Genomic DNA, 18,182 nt, shown 5'->3' with positions numbered 1-18,182 from the left:
GCGGAAACAGGGCCGCAGAAACAGGGCCGCAGAAACAGGGCCGCAGAAACAGGGCCGCAGAAACAGGGCCGCAGAAACAGGGCCGCAGAAACAGGGCCGCAGAAACAGGGCCGTAGAAACAGGGCCGTAGAAACAGGCCCGCAGAAACAGGGCCGCAGAAACAGGGCCGCAGAAACAGGGCCGCAGAAACAGGGCCGTAGAAACAGGGCCGCAGAAACAGGGCCGCAGAAACAGGGCCGCAGAAACAGGGCCGCAGAAACAGGGCCGCAGAAACAGGGCCGCAGAAACAGGGCCGCAGAAACAGGTCTGCAGAAACAGGGCCACAGAAACAGGGCCACAGAAACAGGGATGACAGGGGGCACAGGAGGGGCTCATCAGTACCTGAGAATTTACCGGTCTAGAAACCAGTGACCTGGAAGCTCATGTCTCACATGCTGGACCCACTGTTCAATGGTGAAACTCTTATGAGTAAGACAGGTGTCTTTGCGTATACCGGGAGAAAACTGCAGGCTATGCACACATTGCACAGACCCACTGAATCCAGTCCAGATTTCATTTCCTCATCAATCAGTCCCAAATCATCTGATATAGTTATATCACCTTTACTCAAATCATTCCAGGAAACTGGGTTGAGTCACCTGCCACTGAACAACATCATTCAACAGAATGTGGCCAAGGCTAAAGGAGGAAGACCTGCTTTTCTGAGCCTGACCTCAAATGTGAGCAAAACTCCAAACCTCACATGGGCCCAGTCAGCTCAGGCCAGGGGGGGCCCAAAGCCAGGGGCAGTGGTGCCTCCCCAGGGAGGGAAAGGCCTTGCGCCTCCTCACCTGCACTGCAGAAATGCTGAGTTGGGGATGATATACAACAACACTCGCACCTTGTGGGCCTTTTACCTGCTTTCATTAATGTTTCAGGTCTCAAAGGCTGAATATCCTCTACAGCACATTTGCATAAGTGTGCTTCATGATGTCAGGATGCCAGGTGTCTACCTGAATGAACTGAGGCAGTGTGTCTCCGCACCATGCAGCCCCAGCCTGTAACACAGTGTGTCTGTAACACGGTGTGTCTGTAACACTGTGTCTCCGCACCATGCAGCCCCAGCCTGTAACACAGTGTGTCTGTAACACGGTGTGTCTGTAACACGGTGTGTCTCCGCACCATGCAGCCCCAGCCTGTAACACAGTGTGTCTGTAACACGGTGTGTCTGTAACACTGTGTCTCCGCACCATGCAGCCCCAGCCTGTAACACAGTGTGTCTGTAACATGGTGTGTCTGTAACACGGTGTGTCTGTAACACGGTGTGTCTGTAACACTGTGTCTCCGCACCATGCAGCCCCAGCCTGTAACACAGTGTGTCTGTAACACGGTGTGTCTCCGCACCATGCAGCCCCAGCCTGTAACACAGTGTGTCTGTAACACAGTGTGTCTGTAACACGGTGTGTCTCTGCACCATGCAGCCCCAGCCTGTAACACGGTGTGTCTGTAACACGGTGTGTCCCAGCCCAGCTGCAGCGTTAGCCTGGGGCTGCATGCTGCAGATTCCGCCTTCGGAGCAATTCTCTGCAACAGCAGCGCACCTGAGCATCCTAATGTGTGCTGTACAGCTGCTGTCTAACCTCACTAAGACTGTGTACCTTTGCATCACTTGTGTTTAATCTGCAATATTAGTATCTCCATCTTTGATCCTAAAGGACATAGTTTTGTAGCTAAAATGCACATGTGAAAGAAGCAGCAGAAGATGCTTTCCTGTTGCATGTAAGATGTGGCACTTTGCAAATCCAGACAGAGCTCCTCCATCTGCAGTGAGGTGCCATTGGGATAGAATTTAACACTATTGTTGGGTGTTTTACACAAACATTCTGAGGTGCAGACAACTACTATTTTATCAATGTTATTTTGGGAGCTACTCTTGAAGCAACTTTGCTAACTTGCAAATTACATCAAAACAGCAAATTTATATTATAAAGACAGCTACAGTATACAGTGGTCCAGTGGTATTGTATGCATTGATAATGTTAATCCTAACTATTATTTACTGAAGTAAATGTACATAATTTGGGTGATTATTGTGGCTGTCTGCTCCAGGGCTTACGTGAGAGCATAGATCTGTTGAATCAAATTTGGCTTTCAGCTTGAAGCTTTGACTTTGTCACTTTGTTGGTTACAAAGGAAATATATTAAAAAACACATGAAAACGTTTCCAAAAGTTTACTGTAAGCACCTCACAGTGGAGAGATTTTTAGTTCTTATTGTGCAGTAGTTTTTGCATATCTGAAACGACTCAGCTTTGTACTCCTAAGTGACTCGTTTCATGCACCGGCTGAGTCTCCCAGTCTGAGATATTACAAGTTAGAGTCTGAGCTCTAGATGAAAAAGGCCAAGAGTGCCCAACAGTGGAGCAATGCTGGGTCCCTTCTGCTGGGAAAGGCTGTGTTCCTTTAGCCTGGGTAACCTCCTCACATTGCTCAGTGTGAGGAGGTTATCAGCTCGTCAGGTGTTACGCAGATGATACCAGTTGTGCCTGTCCCCTATTTGGTGTTTGCCTTCCTGTGGTGCATTATGGGAGTGACAGTGTAAAAACCTCTCTTGGCCGCATGTGAGTGTGAGAGGAGGCTGCATTCGCTGTGCTTTAGTGTTCCTGTGCGAGTGCTGAGGATGGCGTGGAGAGGCCAGTTTAATGTGTGCAACTTGTGATTCCAAAGAAAGAGTGAAAAAGGGTAAAAGGAGTGGCTTACCCCTCGTACAGTCTGGTTGTGATTTTTTTCCTTTCATCTGGTGCTAGCCATCTTACAAAGTAAGTAAAGCTGTGTCCATAGAAAATGTTTTTTTTTGTTTTTTCATGACTTATTGCTAAGTTTTATGCATCAGTGGATCAATGTGTTTGTCTCAGCTCCGTGAGTAGAAAAGCTTTCATTGAAACACATGATGTCAAACGTATTTCCCTGTGTGTCTGTGCACTTATTGCCATGTGGCTCTTACTCCTTTAGGAAAGAAAGAGAAAACAGCTCATCCTTCATTTAAGAAAATACTGAGAAAAACATGTCATTAGTCAGGCTTTTTCATAATGTCCTTTCTATTCTCATAATTCCATTCAGGTTCCATCACATTCAGGCATGGAAAAGCGATCAGAGTCAGCTGAATCAGATGAGTCCATCACTGAGACGAGCAAACTCACGTCTCCTTTTGATATATTACCATCACAAGTGCATCTGCCATTACCTGCTGTAAGAGAAACTCCTCAGCTGGCTGAGGACCAAGCCATTCCATCAGAACTGAGTGAAACAGGTCTTGATTTCAGTCAAATGCCACCTGAAATGAACACTTCAGAGTACTATGGAATTTCACCTGAATTGGCTGCATCACCTGCTGAACTGAGTCCAGTGTCAAACGTATGTGAATCCAGTCAGGTGCTACCTACATACTTTAGCCAGGGGAGTCTTGATTCTCCTGATCCAACTGCTAAGGAGTCATCTGGATTAATGAAAACACATTCTGGGCTGGAATCTACTGCAGAGACCCCAAAGTCAGCAGAATCTTGCAAATCTCCACCTGAATCCAGTGCAGTTCCAATCCAGGACTTTGGACTCACTGTGCAGGATAGTCCAGATTCACCTGAACCAAAGGAAATTGTCTCTGAACCCAAGACACCTGAACATCTTCAAACACCACATGAATTCGGCCAGGTTTCTCCTGAGGCCGACATGGGAAAGCAGACATCACAAGAGCTCAGTCAGCTGACTCTTGAACTTAATAAAGTGGTATCTGTGCTTGATAAAGCACCAAGTGAAACTAGTCCTGCATCACCTGTCTGGGTCAAAGATGCGCTTTCTGAACAGAGTCCAGTGTCACCTTCATCTGACCGAATCCCAGAAGAACCTGAGCCCTGCTTGGTCTCTCCAGAACTGACCAAAACAACTTTGGGAGACAGACCTGTTTCATTAGAGGCATCTACCAAAGAACACTCAGCAGCAACTGAATCAAGTGAGACTTCTCTAATCTTTGAAGAACTGTCATTGGACCATGTTAAAAAACTAAGTGAGGATACCCCATTGTCACCCTCTGGGCTGGAATCTACTACAGAGACTCCAAAGTCAGCAGAATCTTGCAAATCTCCACCTGAATCCAACACAGTTCCACTCCAGGACTTTGAAGTCACTGTGCAGGATAGGCCAGATTCCCCTGAACCTGTTGCTGACGATGCTGCAGTGTCACTCAAAACCCACACAACTGCCCCAGAGTTTGAAGAGGAGTCATCTGGATTAATGAAAACACATTCTGGATTCAGTCCAGAGCCTTCAGAATCAAAGGAAATTGTCTCTGAACCCAAGACACCTGAACATCTTCAAACACCACATGAATTCGGCCAGGTTTCTCCTGAGGCCGACATGGGAAAGCAGACATCACAAGAGCTCAGTCAGCTGACTCTTGAACTTAATAAAGTGGTATCTGTGCTTGATAAAGCACCAAGTGAAACTAGTCCTGCATCACCTGTCTGGGTCAAAGATGCGCTTTCTGAACAGAGTCCAGTGTCACCTTCATCTGACCAAATCCCAGAAGAACCTGAGCCCTGCTTGGTCTCTCCAGAACTGACCAAAACAACTTTGGGAGACAGACCTGTTTCATTAGAGGCATCTCCCAAAGAACACTCAGCAGCAACTGAATCAAGTGAGACTTCTCTAGTCTTTGAAGAACTGTCATTGGACCATGTTAAAAAACTAAGTGAGGATACCCCATTGTCACCCTCTGGGCTGGAATCTACTACAGAGACTCCAAAGTCAGCAGAATCTTGCAAATCTCCACCTGAATCCAACACAGTTCCACTCCAGGACTTTGAAGTCACTGTGCAGGATAGGCCAGATTCCCCTGAACCTGTTGCTGACGATGCTGCAGTGTCACTCAAAACCCACACAACTGCCCCAGAGTTTGAAGAGGAGTCATCTGGATTAATGAAAACACATTCTGGATTCAGTCCAGAGCCTTCAGAATCAAAGGAAATTGTCTCTGAACCCAAGACACCTGAACATCTTCAAACACCACATGAATTCGGCCAGGTTTCTCCTGAGGCCGACATGGGAAAGCAGACATCACAAGAGCTCAGTCAGCTGACTCTTGAACTTAATAAAGTGGTATCTGTGCTTGATAAAGCACCAAGTGAAACTAGTCCTGCATCACCTGTCTGGGTCAAAGATGCGCTTTCTGAACAGAGTCCAGTGTCACCTTCATCTGACCAAATCCCAGAAGAACCTGAGCCCTGCTTGGTCTCTCCAGAACTGACCAAAACAACTTTGGGAGACAGACCTGTTTCATTAGAGGCATCTCCCAAAGAACACTCAGCAGCAACTGAATCAAGTGAGACTTCTCTAGTCTTTGAAGAACTGTCATTGGACCATGTTAAAAAACTAAGTGAGGATACCCCATTGTCACCCTCTGGGCTGGAATCTACTACAGAGACTCCAAAGTCAGCAGAATCTTGCAAATCTCCACCTGAATCCAACACAGTTCCACTCCAGGACTTTGAAGTCACTGTGCAGGATAGGCCAGATTCCCCTGAACCTGTTGCTGACGATGCTGCAGTGTCACTCAAAACCCACACAACTGCCCCAGAGTTTGAAGAGGAGTCATCTGGATTAATGAAAACACATTCTGGATTCAGTCCAGAGCCTTCAGAATCAAAGGAAATTGTCTCTGAACCCAAGACACCTGAACATCTTCAAACACCACATGAATTCGGCCAGGTTTCTCCTGAGGCCGACATGGGAAAGCAGACATCACAAGAGCTCAGTCAGCTGACTCTTGAACTTAATAAAGTGGTATCTGTGCTTGATAAAGCACCAAGTGAAACTAGTCCTGCATCACCTGTCTGGGTCAAAGATGCGCTTTCTGAACAGAGTCCAGTGTCACCTTCATCTGACCAAATCCCAGAAGAACCTGAGCCCTGCTTGGTCTCTCCAGAACTGACCAAAACAACTTTGGGAGACAGACCTGTTTCATTAGAGGCATCTACCAAAGAACACTCAGCAGCAACTGAATCAAGTGAGACTTCTCTAGTCTTTGAAGAACTGTCATTGGACCATGTTAAAAAACTAAGTGAGGATACCCCATTGTCACCCTCTGGGCTGGAATCTACTACAGAGACTCCAAAGTCAGCAGAATCTTGCAAATCTCCACCTGAATCCAACTCAGTTCCACTCCAGGACTTTGGAGTCACTGTGCAGGATAGGCTAGATTCCCCTGAACATGTTGCTGACGATGCTGCAGTGTCACTCAAAACCCACACAACTGCCCCAGAATTTGAAGAGGAGTCATCTGGATTAATGAAAACACATTCTGGATTCAGTCCAGAGCCTTCAGGACCTTCTGAACTGAGTCCAGTATCACCTGAATTCAGTGAATCACCAGCAGAACCTGGTGAAATCAATCCACTATTCCCCCAAACTTCCTCTCCAGTTGAAGAGCAGTCACCAAGATCCTCTACTGATGGACATTTATCAGCCTACACTCTTCACCATGAATCATCTGATTTAGAGGAAACACCCTCTGAATTCAGCTCACAGCCAGACAGATTAAAAAAAAGTTTCTCTGAGTCAACCAAAGCAACATCTGACATTCCTCATTCTACTGCATTAGTTCCGATTTCACCTATCTTAAAATCAGAATTTAGCAACAGCACTCCTGCCTCCTCCCAGCTTTCATGTGAATACCACAAACTCAATATGGAGCCCAGCCTGGTGTCAACCGACCAAGAATCTCCATTTGCCCTTGATCACTATAAGATGCCTATGTCTCCTACACCCACTGAAACAACAGCACCAACAGAACTAACAATGGATGCCTCAGAGTTCGACCAAAGGACACCTTTCACTCTTCAAACCCCGTCTGAAGCTGGTTCTGTACCTTCCCCTGAGTGGGATCGTGTTTACCCATACCTGACTCCAGCGTTTCAGTCAATCACTGCAGTGACTGAACCTGAATCAGCTGAATCTCCAGACTCCTCTGTTGAATCTCCAGATTCAACTCGAACCATTCTGGAACTAGCTCAGGAATCGCTCAAAGGGCCTTCTGAAACGATGCAGGCATCAGCTGAAGCACAGTATAGACAACCAACTGCAGGTGTATCTGAGGCAACACTGACCGGCTCAGCCAGGCCAGAGGAGCGGGCCTTGCCTGTGGGAGGGGAGGAGGTTAGCACAGATCTCAGGGAGCAGAGTAATGATCATTCGAGAGGGTCACACGAACACACCCAGACCCTGGCAGCCCACGTGGCACTCCCCCAGCCCTGTGAGGACTCAGACCTGGAGTACTTTGATTGTAGACAGGGCTTTTCAGACCTTTCAGAACCCGAACCAGATGAGGTGAAACAGGGCACGTCTGCCCTTAGCATAGCCCCCTTTCCCAGCAGGACTGGTGACCCGCTGTGGGCTGTTCCAGGTGTATCAGACAAGTGGCTACGTGCACCCCTCCTTCCCTCTGGAAGCGAGGAGTATGAGGATGCCCCCATCGTTCATGAGCCTGAGGAAGGTCAGGAGCATCAGGAAGCTGCGGTCGCTGGTGGTCAGGGTGCCCTGTCTGAGGGAGGGTCCCCAGAGGAGCTCCCAGCCAGAGCGGACGCCATATATAAAGATGATGGTGATTCTCTGGAGAGGGTAAGAGTGTGAGCATGACTGTACCCACTAACCTTGGCTCCCCCTGCTGCCCCCGCCCCCCCGCTTCTGCCTCAGCTTGTCATACGCTCTGGAGGAATGCACTAATTCACCACAGCCAGAGGAGACACTCTCTAACCTGCCTTTTAAATGTTACGCTTATGGAAGTTTTTAATATTGTTTAGGCCATTCATTCTCTGCTAATTTGGCAGATGTGGAGCTACAGGGTTGTGACTAATACATTAACCCCTACATGACTTTTCAGCCCATAACCTATAATGTAGTCTTTCAAGCCTGACTTTGGTCTGCTTCGGACATGAGAAGTTAGTTGTAATGTTGTTATAATGTAATATAAAAATGTTGCACGTTTTTCACTTCAGGTGAGGGGGGGCGTGTTGCAGTGCACTGCTCCTTAATGGCCTCCGCTGTCACAGCTGTCATGTGACTGAGCTGACTGGCTGAGTGCTGTGCTCACACTGAGTTTAACGAGCTGACTGGCTGAGTGCTGTGCTCACACTGAGTTTAACGAGCTGACTGGCTGAGTGCTGTGCTCACACTGAGTTTAACGAGCTGACTGGCTGAGTGCTGTGCTGTGCTCACACTGAGTTTAACGAGCTGACTGGCTGAGTGCTCTGTGCTCACACTGAGTTTAACGAGCTGACTGGCTGAGTGCTCTGTGCTCACACTGAGTTTAACAAGCTGACTGGCTGAGTGCTGTGCTCACACTGAGTTTAACGAGCTGACTGGCTGAGTGTTCTGTGCTTATGCTGTTTGGCCCCAGCTGAGGCTCCTGCTCAGGTCAAACGAAAGGCGCTCAGACAAGCATTTGTTTTGCTTGATCTGTTGCCTGATCTGAGACAATCCTTTCATTTTCATTTTCATTGCCTTTCAAAATCATTTTAGGATGTTTGAGAGAAGGCAGGTGGTACTGTGCTGCACCTTCTGTTCACTCTCCACCTGATCATTATCATTATCATTATCCATTTCTATCATTCTACACGTTTTTAGATGCACCTACTACAACTTGGTGAAACTAAGTTTTCAGTTAAAAAAACACATCAAATTCTGGTGAGGAAATAAAGACAACACTGCAGCCTGCAGCATTTTTGTATCTTACATTAAAGAAATGAATACACTTGAGTGAGAAGAAGGAACAGCCTTGAAGACTCCTACAGTCATCATGTGAAAGTCATCTCATTACTCACAATGCCTCTCTGCTGCATCTCAGGAGATAGCAGGGGAGCTAGGTGATCTGTCCGACAGCTCAGAGGAAGAGGTGCTGACCACCAGGGTGGTCCGGAGGAGGGTTATAATCCAGGTACAGGGCTGTGTTGAGGGCGGGATGAGGGCGGGGCGAGGGCGGGGTTGTGAGGGCGTGGCGGAGTGAGTGCGGAGTGGGGCGGGGGCGGGCCGAGGGCAGGATGAGTGTGGGTGAGGGCGTGGCGAGGGCATGGTTCCTGTGAGCGCTGCATGGGGGGCGTGGTGTCCTGGGCGGGACGGTTTGCTGGCAGCTCAGTGCCTTTGCACTGCGGCTGAAACTGCGCCCGCTTCCCAGCAGCAGGCTGTGGCTCCGCCTTCCTGTGCTCTCTGTGAACACTGACATTTCAAACCGAACTGACTTGCTTTGTTTTATTTCATTTACCTCATTAGCTGTGTGCACATAAGCAGTTAAACTATGGCGTTTGAGTGTGTTTGTGTCTCTGTGTGTGCCTATGCTAGAGTTGATTTCCACAGATCAGAACTGTTCAGTTATAAATATTAATGGTTTGCTTTACAGAGATGTCATCTTGTGACAAAAAGAAATGCAAATATGTGTGGAACTGTATGGTTATTTTGCATTTCTGTACAGTAAAGCTTTGCATTTCTGTGCAGCAAGGTGCATGTTGGGGTAATTTGTCTGTTATTTGTCTTCCTGCAGTCTGAGGCCATGCTGGACATACCCCCCCAGACAGTCACAGAGGAGCAGTACGTGGACAAGCACGGGAACATGGTGGTGAAGAAGGTACCTCATGCCTCATTTCATACACATCTCACCTGTAACATTAAACACACACGCCTCACCTGTAACATCAAACACACACGTCTCACCTGTAACATCAAACACACACACACCTCACCTGTAATATCAAACACACACACGTCTCACCTGTAACATCAAACACACACACGCCTCACCTGTAACATCAAACACACACATCTCACTTGTAACATCAAACACCCACACGCCTCACCTGTAACATCAAACACACACACGTCTCACCTGTAACATCAAACAGACACATACCTCACCTGTGACATCAAACACACACGTCTCACCTGTAACATCAAACACACACGCCTCACCTGTAACATCAAACACACACACGCCTCACCTGTAACATCAAACACACACGTCTCACCTGTAACATCAAACACACACGTCTCACCTGTAACATCAAACACACACGTCTCACCTGTAACATCAAACACACACACGTCTCACCTGTGACATCAAACACACACGCCTCACCTGTAACATCAAACACACACACGTCTCACCTGTAACATCAAACACACACATCTCACCTGTAACATCAAACACCCACACGCCTCACCTGTAACATCAAACACACACACGTCTCACCTGTAATATCAAACACACACGCCTCACCTGTAACATCAAACACACACATGCCTCACCTGTAACATCAAACACACACGCCTCACCTGTAACATCAAACACACACGTCTCACCTGTAACATCAAACACACACATGCCTCACCTGTAACATCAAACACACACGCCTCACCTGTAACATCAAACACACACACGTCTCACCTGTGACATCAAACACACACGTCTCACATATGCATGGCACATTGGTATCAGACTTCTTGCCACTGTACATCATGAGGTGATGAGGTCTGTCTGCAGGGATCAGAGTTCTCACTGTAAATGTGATGAGGTTATGATTTCCTCTGTGACGCAGGTGACCAGGAAGGTGGTCCGTCGGTTCGTATCGGCGGACGGGGCAGAGCTGCAGGAGGCTTCTGTGGAGGCACCTGAGCAGGAGGCGGTCAGGGTGGAGGCAGGAGACGGCTACTCCAAAGTCCTGAAGAGGATGGTGCTGAGGAGTGAGGGCGATCAGTCAGAGGTCAGTGCAATGTTCTCACAGCGTTCCTCTGACACCTGGAGAAGGCCACCGTGCTGCTCAGCAGTGAAGCTCTGCCCAAATACTCATTCAGGTGTCAATCTGCGGTCCTACAGAGAGCAGCCGTTCAGAAGCACAGGTCTGTATGTGCAGTGAATGTCATACAGGTGTACACTGCTTAATAAATCCTGAGAAAGAAGCTGGTTTATAATGAAGTTATTTTAATGATTAAAACACTTATTCCAAAGTAAGTAAGTAAACATGCATTTGATTACATTGTCCAAAGCCAGTGAGGGAGGAGAGTGAGTGGCTGTAGTAACTGCCGATTGCTGAAGTTAGCAGATTCAACACTAAACGGTTTTGAGCTGGAATCAGAAAAGGTGAAGAAGCAAGCAGCTTTCCGGTGACATTACTGCTGGAGACTGGATCTGTAGCCCAGAGCAAAATATGAATGTTGATGAATTTTGATTAATACGTTCAGTATGTTTGTTATATAAATATGTATTGAAGATTTAAACCACAGTTAATGTGCTAGTAGCAAATGATACTCAGTTATATTTGCTAATATTATTACAACATATGTCCGTCTTATACTATTCTCATTGTTTTGTGAAGCCCTGGGATGCATCTCCATATACTGACATGTTTTTAGTCACTTTATGTAGCAAATGTACTTTTTCTCCCTGTCTATTACCTTCTGTATTTCAGCAATAGGGCTAGACTTGAAATGTTTCATTTCTTGTACATCAGTGCACACCGGCGTGACCTGTGACCTCTGACCTGCAGGTGACCTTCACTGAGACCCTGCCATTGGCCGCAGAGGTGGGGCGCAGGGTCAGACAGGTGACCAGGACCTCGATGGTGGAGGGGGAGAGGGTGGAGAAGCACCTGGGAGACCCCACCCTCGCCACTGACCTCCCCTCTGCCAAAGACGACTTCCAACAGGTCAGTGGGACATGCCTGCAGTGGTGCATTCTGGGAAATGGGGTGGTCAAGCCGTTTAGCTCATCTGGGCTCGGTCAGATCTTTCTCTTGATATGCAGACAAGTGTTTATATGCAAACCTGGGAGAGGTGCCCTGAAACAGGGAGGCACATTTACAGTTCTGAGCCCATTACAACTTACTGAAGCCTGAAAGTGGAAGCCTCATGTTTGCATGCAGGTTTAACAGTCTTTATGCAGAGTGGCCATATCAATTGGCCTCCATGAGGAAGCTCAATTAGTCTTCAACATCATTCAGTCTTAAACAACCATGACCCTCATTTTATTCCACATTATAATCCATAGATGTACGCATAGATATGACATACTGATATTTAGACGCACAGACAGATGAGCTTGTGTAACCTTTTCACGTCTCCCTTTTTGGAGCAAAGCGTGGAATAAACAGTACCTAAATATGAAAAGCTGAAAAAGCTTCCTGGCTTCTGAGCACAGGCTGAGCCCTGTGTCCCGGGTTCGAATGCAGCCGTGTCATCGAACCCGCAGCAGCAGAACAAACTGGCTTCATTTGGCCAGGATAGGAGCAGTGCAGCATGTCGCCGCTGCAGCGCCCTCTAATGGCCTGTGAGGCATGTGCGACACCCCTCTGCCGTGTCAAGCCTGTGCCTCACTGCGCTGGACTGTGCAGCTGTAGGACGCACAGGTGTGCCTCACTGCGCTGGACTGTGCAGCTGTAGGACGCACAGGTGTGCCTCACTGCGCTGGACTGTGCAGCCGTTACTGTAGGACGCACAGGTGTGCCTCACTGCGCTGGACTGTGCAGCTGTAGGACGCACAGGTGTGCCTCACTGCGCTGGACTGTGCAGCCGTTACTGTAGGATGCACAGGTGTGCCTCACTGCGCTGGACTGTGCAGCTGTAGGACGCACAGGTGTGCCTCACTGCGCTGGACTGTGCAGCTGTAGGACGCACAGGTGTGCCTCACTGCGCTGGACTGTGCAGACGCTTGTGCCGGGCCATCAGGGGCACCTCCACTTTCTGCGAACTGCAGAACGATCTCACTGACCATGACAGTTGAGCTGCACTGCTTCCGTTGCAGTGTTGCAAAGACTGGTGAGTTTTGTTGTTGTGTGGCCCCGCCCCCGGGACAGGTGCGGGTGTGTGATTGGCTGTAGAGACAGGTGCGTGTGTGTGATTGGCTGTAGAGACAGGTGCGGGTGTGTGATTGGCTGTAGAGACAGGTGCGTGTGTGTGATTGGCTGTAGAGATAGGTGCGGGTGTGTGATTGGCTGTAGAGACAGGTGCGTGTGTGTGATTGGCTGTAGAGACAGGTGCGGGTGTGTGATTGGCTGTAGAGACAGGTGCGGGTGTGTGATTGGCTGTAGAGACAGGTGCGTGTGTGTGATTGGCTGTAGAGATAGGTGCGGGTGTGTGATTGGCTGTAGAGACAGGTGCGGGTGTGTGATTGGCTGTAGAGACAGGTGCGGGTGTGTGATTGGCTGTAGAGACAGGCGCGTGTGTGTGATTGGCTGTAGAGACAGGCGCGTGTGTGTGATTGGCTGTAGAGACAGGTGCGGGTGTGTGATTGGCTGTAGAGACAGGTGCGGGTGTGTGATTGGCTGTAGAGACAGGTGCGGGTGTGTGATTGGCTGTCTCCCCCTCACACTCAGGCCCTGGCCTATGCAGGGCTCCGGGGAAAAGCCCAGCTCCCTCCTCTGCAGGAGAAGGAGGTGGTGATGGCCGATGGATCAGTGCTCAAAAGGTTTGGAAGAAGCTGCATGTGCAGTTTGAGCCACAACTGTTTCCACTAACCCTCAGGACCGGGGCCATAGTGCACACAGCCCCGTCCCACTCACAGACAGACACTGGCTTCTAAAACCCAGAGGCAGTAAACTTATTATTCACCATCACAAAAAACTTACATTTGATCATCAGCTATTCTTAGCTTCAGAATGCAGAATGAAACCATGGCATTTCTGGCAGAGAAAGCCGCAGTGTGGGACAGCCAGGGAGCACCAGTCATAGATACAGAGTTACTTTACTCATTTAAATCGATGACCGAATGTGTCGCTCAAACAGAGGCGCTACTCTTTATCTTCGACAGAAGCTGCTCTGACACTCTGCAGCTCCAGCTTGTGCTGTCTTGTGGGTCCATTCTAGGCACTATATTTGAGCACAGACACAAGTCACACAACCACACAAATTTCCACCGGTCTCATAATTCTATGAGGCACATTAAAGTACTTTGTTTCAAATGTATTTGTTAAAGCCAGACCATGTTCATAATTGTCCTTTTTTGGATAATTAAAGTTACATGTACAGGATCTGACTTTGCTGCTTGGAAATGCACTGTGAAGGCAGTGTAGGGTGGAGTGCTGGTAACTGCATGTTCTTCTGACTGCTGTGATTCTCTGCATTTCCCTGCTGTGGGAATACAACAGCAGTGTGCAGTGAGTGAGTGTGTGTGTGTGTGTGTGTGTGTGTGTGTGAAGGACTCACTGTCTCCTCTCTGTCTCTCTCTCTGTGCGTGAAGGACTCACTGTCTCCTCTCTGTGTGTGTGTGTGTGTGTGTGTGTGAAGGACTCACTGTCTCCTCTCTCTTTCTGTGTGTGTGTGTGTGTGTGTGTGTGCGTGAAGGACTCACTGTCTCCTCTTTCTCTGTGTGTGTGTGTGTGAAGGACTCACTGTCTCCTCTCTGTGTGTGTGTGTGTGTGTGTGTGTGTGTGTGTGTGTGTGTGTGTGTGTGTGTGTGTGAAGGACTCACTGTCTCCTCTCTCTCTCTCTCTCTGTGTGTGTGTGTGTGTGCGTGTGTGCGTGTGAAGGACTCACTGTCTCCTCTCTCTCTCTCTCTGTGTGTGTGTGTGTGTGTGTGCGTGTGTGAAGGACTCACTGTCTCCTCTCTCTATGTGTGTGTGTGTGTGTGTGTGTGCGTGTGTGTGTGCGTGAAGGACTCACTGTCTCCTCTCTCTCTCTCTCTGTGTGTGTATGTGTGTGTGAAGGACTCACTGTCTCCTCTCTTTGTGTGTGTGTGTGTGTGTGTGTGAAGGACTCACTGTCTCCTCTCTGTGTGTGTGTGTGTGTGTGTGTGTGTGTGTGAAGGACTCACTGTCTCCTCTCTCTCTCTCTCTGTGTGTGTGTGTGTGTGTGTGTGCGTGAAGGACTCACTGTCTCCTCTATGTGTGTGTGTGTGTGTGTGTGTGTGTGTGTGCGTGAAGGACTCACTGTCTCCTCTCTCTCTGTGTGTGTGTGTGTGTGTGTGTGCGTGAAGGACTCACTGTCTCCCCTCTCTGTGTGTGTGTGTGTGTGTGTGTGAAGGACTCACTGTCTCCTCTCTCTCTGTGTGTGTGTGTGTGTGTGCGCGCGTGTGTGTGTGCGCGCGTGTGTGTGAAGGACTCACTGTCTCCTCTCTCTGTGTGTGTGTGTGTGTGTGTGCGCGCGCGTGTGTGTGTGTGTGTGTGGACTCACTGTCTCCTCTCTGTCTGTGTGTGTGTGTGTGTGCGCGCGTGTGTTTGTGCGCGTGTGTGTGTGTGTGTGTGAAGGACTCACTGTCTCCTCTGTGTGTGTGTGTGTGTGTGCGTGAAGGACTCACTGTCTCCGCTCTCTCTCTGTGTGTGTATGTGTGTGTGTGTGTGTGCGTGTGTGTGTGTGTGTGTGTGTGTGCGCGTGTGTGTGTGTGTGTGTGAAGGACTCACTGTCTCCTCTGTGTGTGTGTGTGTGTGTGTGTGAAGGACTCACTGTCTCCTCTGTGTTTGTGTGTGTGTGTGTGTGTGTGTGTGTGTGTGCGTGAAGGACTCACTGTCTCCTCTCTCTCTCTGTGTGTGTGTGTGTGTGTGTGTGCAGGACTCGGCTGCGCAGCGCCCGCAGGCGGAGGAGGACAGCACAGAAGGATGCTGAGGGGAGGCAGGTGCAGGAGTGTGTGGAGGCGGCACCCGAAGCCCTGCAGCCCGACAGCCTCCAGCGGAGCCTACAGCAGCTGCTCCAGCTCTGCAGCACCCAGGACAGGAAGTGACACGCTCACGCCGCGCATATGCAATCCCACAATGCACTTCACCCCACTACTGTCTTCCCTACTCAACACACTGGAGCTCTCGTTTCCATGGTGACTTGCAGGACACTTGTTTTAATCTTATGTTCTCTTTCTGTGTGTAGATCCTTTTCCTCTAAGTTCCTGTTTTGCTCATTTTGTGACCAAAGATGGTTCTTTTAGCTGTTGGGTGATTTACTTGTTTACTGGTTGTTTTTTGCTGCTGTGGTGGAAAAATGAATCCTTCTGAAATGGCCCTGGAACAGCACCCTACAGCAGACCGGCTCACCCTCAGACCTCTCTCTGAAACAGCACCCTACAGCTGACCGGCTCACCCTCAGACCTCTCTCTGAAACAGCACCCTACAGCAGACCGGCTCACCCTCAGACCTCTCTCTGAAACAGCACCCTACAGCAGACCGGCTCACCCTCAGACCTCTCTCTGAAACAGCACCCTACAGCTGACCGGCTCACCCTCAGACCTCTCTCTGAAACAGCACCCTACAGCAGACCGGCTCACCCTCAGACCTCTCTCTGAAACAGCACCCTACAGCTGACCGGCTCACCCTCAGACCTCTCTCTGAAACAGCACCCTACAGCTGACCGGCTCACCCTCAGACCTCTCTCTGAAACAGCACCCTACAGCAGACCGGCTCACCCTCAGACCTCTCTCTGAAACAGCACCCTACAGCAGACTGACTCACCCAGACGATACTTCTGAACATCTGAGCATGAACATTCTCACTGCCCATCATAAACACACCCTGTCTGCTTCCCTCCAGGGTCCCTCTGATCGTGGGATCCACATTTACATACATTTAGAGGAAGGAGAAAAGTTTTCAACTTTCAGATGCAACAGCCGATCGTGTATGAACACTGTACAACAACGATGAACTCAGTTCTGCACAAACTGAAGGAGAGCCGATGTGGAAACCTGCCGTACTGCTAAAGGATTCATTGTGTAACAAGTAAGCATGCACCAGGGTAACTCCGTAATCTCACAACAGTGTTTTTCACTGAAAGCTCTGTGATCACTAAATGACACAAAAAGAAAGTAGATACATTTGACTGGAGTTGATGAATGCCTAATTTATCTGTGGGAACAGTTTAAGGAGAGAGGACACCCATTGCAAGACTCAGGGGGTCCTGATACATGTGGCAAAGCATATCAATGCCAGACTTTTCTTTGACTTAAAATCCTATGAAGAGAAGATGAAACAAAGTAATGAAGTGATGAAGTGATGCTGACGGAGGACTCTCTGTCCTGCTGTCTGTCCAACTCATCTCTCTCTCGGTCACGCCAGTTCTTTCCAGAATTTAAAGGGTAACTATCCTGTCTGTGTGTGTGTGTGTGTGTGTGAGTGCACATGAGCGTGTGTGTGTGTGTTCAATGTTCCAGCTCTGAGCACTCTTTTCTCACTTTGTTGTTTTGAGTGTTTTTCTCACCGAAAAGGAAGAGGAAGGATATTTTAGTTTGAAGTTTTATTACCTTGTTTTAAAATCATTGAGGAAAGATCCAGTAGAGAGGCCTGTACACCTGCTCCCTCTTTCAGGGGTTTCTCGGTGGATGTCTGACTAGAGTTTTTGCAGGATGAAGTCCCTGCTTTTGTGTGGAATGCCTGTTGGGAGGGAGAGTGAGATGGAAGTTCTGTGTCCAGATCCTGCTGTTAAATATCCATGTAGCTTAAGTTTTCCGCTTTAAATACGCTGTGTCTGACATTATAATAGCCAGAATCCAACATCACCCCCTTCCTCTCTCTAACTGTAGAGCTCGCCTGTTAGGACACTGTGTTTAAGCTTCACAGCTTTAAGGCTGTTCAGAGTAAGGAGTAAAGCTGGAGACCCCATGCTGAGGGTCGTGTACAGAGGAACCTCAGGCATGACCCCGCAGCTGTGCTGACAGCTGCCTCTCCTGGTGTCAGATAATGGAGGCATGTGTGGCTGTGCCTCTCTTTCACTCTCCTTCCTTTGCATGTGAGAGTGTGTGTGTGCGTGTGTGTGTGTGTGTGTGTGTGCGTGTGTGTGTGCATGTGAACAGAAGGAACTGTAATAGGGACATGTACGAAGCCCCTCCTTGGCCGCTGGCCTCCGGAACCATCTCCAAACGATGAAAACGATTTTTAAAAATCCCCCTCAGCACAGGAACAAGGTTCCCCTGCAGGGGCGTGTCCAGTGGCAGGGTCAAAGGTCAAAGTGTCAGTGGGATTATTTATGATTGCAATGCAGACAGTATCTCCTATATGTAACAATGTAATGGTTTTCACTTTGCTGTTAACTTTGAGTGTAATCAGAAGAGACTGAAGGGCTCCTGCAAGCTGTGAGGAGAAAACCTTCAAAAAATCAGTTTGTTTCCATGGTGATGACAATTATATGCGTTATATACAAATATTTATGGGGGCATGTATTAGTTATTAAAAGACCTAAAAACCAATAACACTAATATTT

The 18,182-nt window shown here is 48.6% G+C and overlaps 1 protein-coding gene across 2 annotated transcripts in view; it reads left to right on the top strand.

Moving 5' to 3' along the window:
• The window catches only part of LOC118769458 (ankyrin-2-like), a 91,286-nt gene extending 73,104 nt beyond the window's left edge, over nucleotides 1-18,182 (top strand). For both annotated transcript variants that reach the window (XM_036516562.1, XM_036516561.1), the window contains exons 46-49: nucleotides 9,562-9,645; nucleotides 10,613-10,777; nucleotides 11,561-11,719; nucleotides 15,555-18,182. In XM_036516562.1, the coding sequence (XP_036372455.1) occupies nucleotides 9,562-9,645; nucleotides 10,613-10,777; nucleotides 11,561-11,719; nucleotides 15,555-15,608 (462 nt within the window). In that variant the 3' untranslated portion in view covers nucleotides 15,609-18,182. The remainder of the gene's footprint in view (nucleotides 1-9,561; nucleotides 9,646-10,612; nucleotides 10,778-11,560; nucleotides 11,720-15,554) is intronic.

Source organism: Megalops cyprinoides, chromosome 22 (assembly GCF_013368585.1).
Source record: "Megalops cyprinoides isolate fMegCyp1 chromosome 22, fMegCyp1.pri, whole genome shotgun sequence".
NCBI classification, from domain to species: domain Eukaryota; kingdom Metazoa; phylum Chordata; class Actinopteri; order Elopiformes; family Megalopidae; genus Megalops; species Megalops cyprinoides.
Note: the sequence above shows the minus strand (reverse complement) of the source record. Positions and strands in the feature narration are given on the sequence as shown.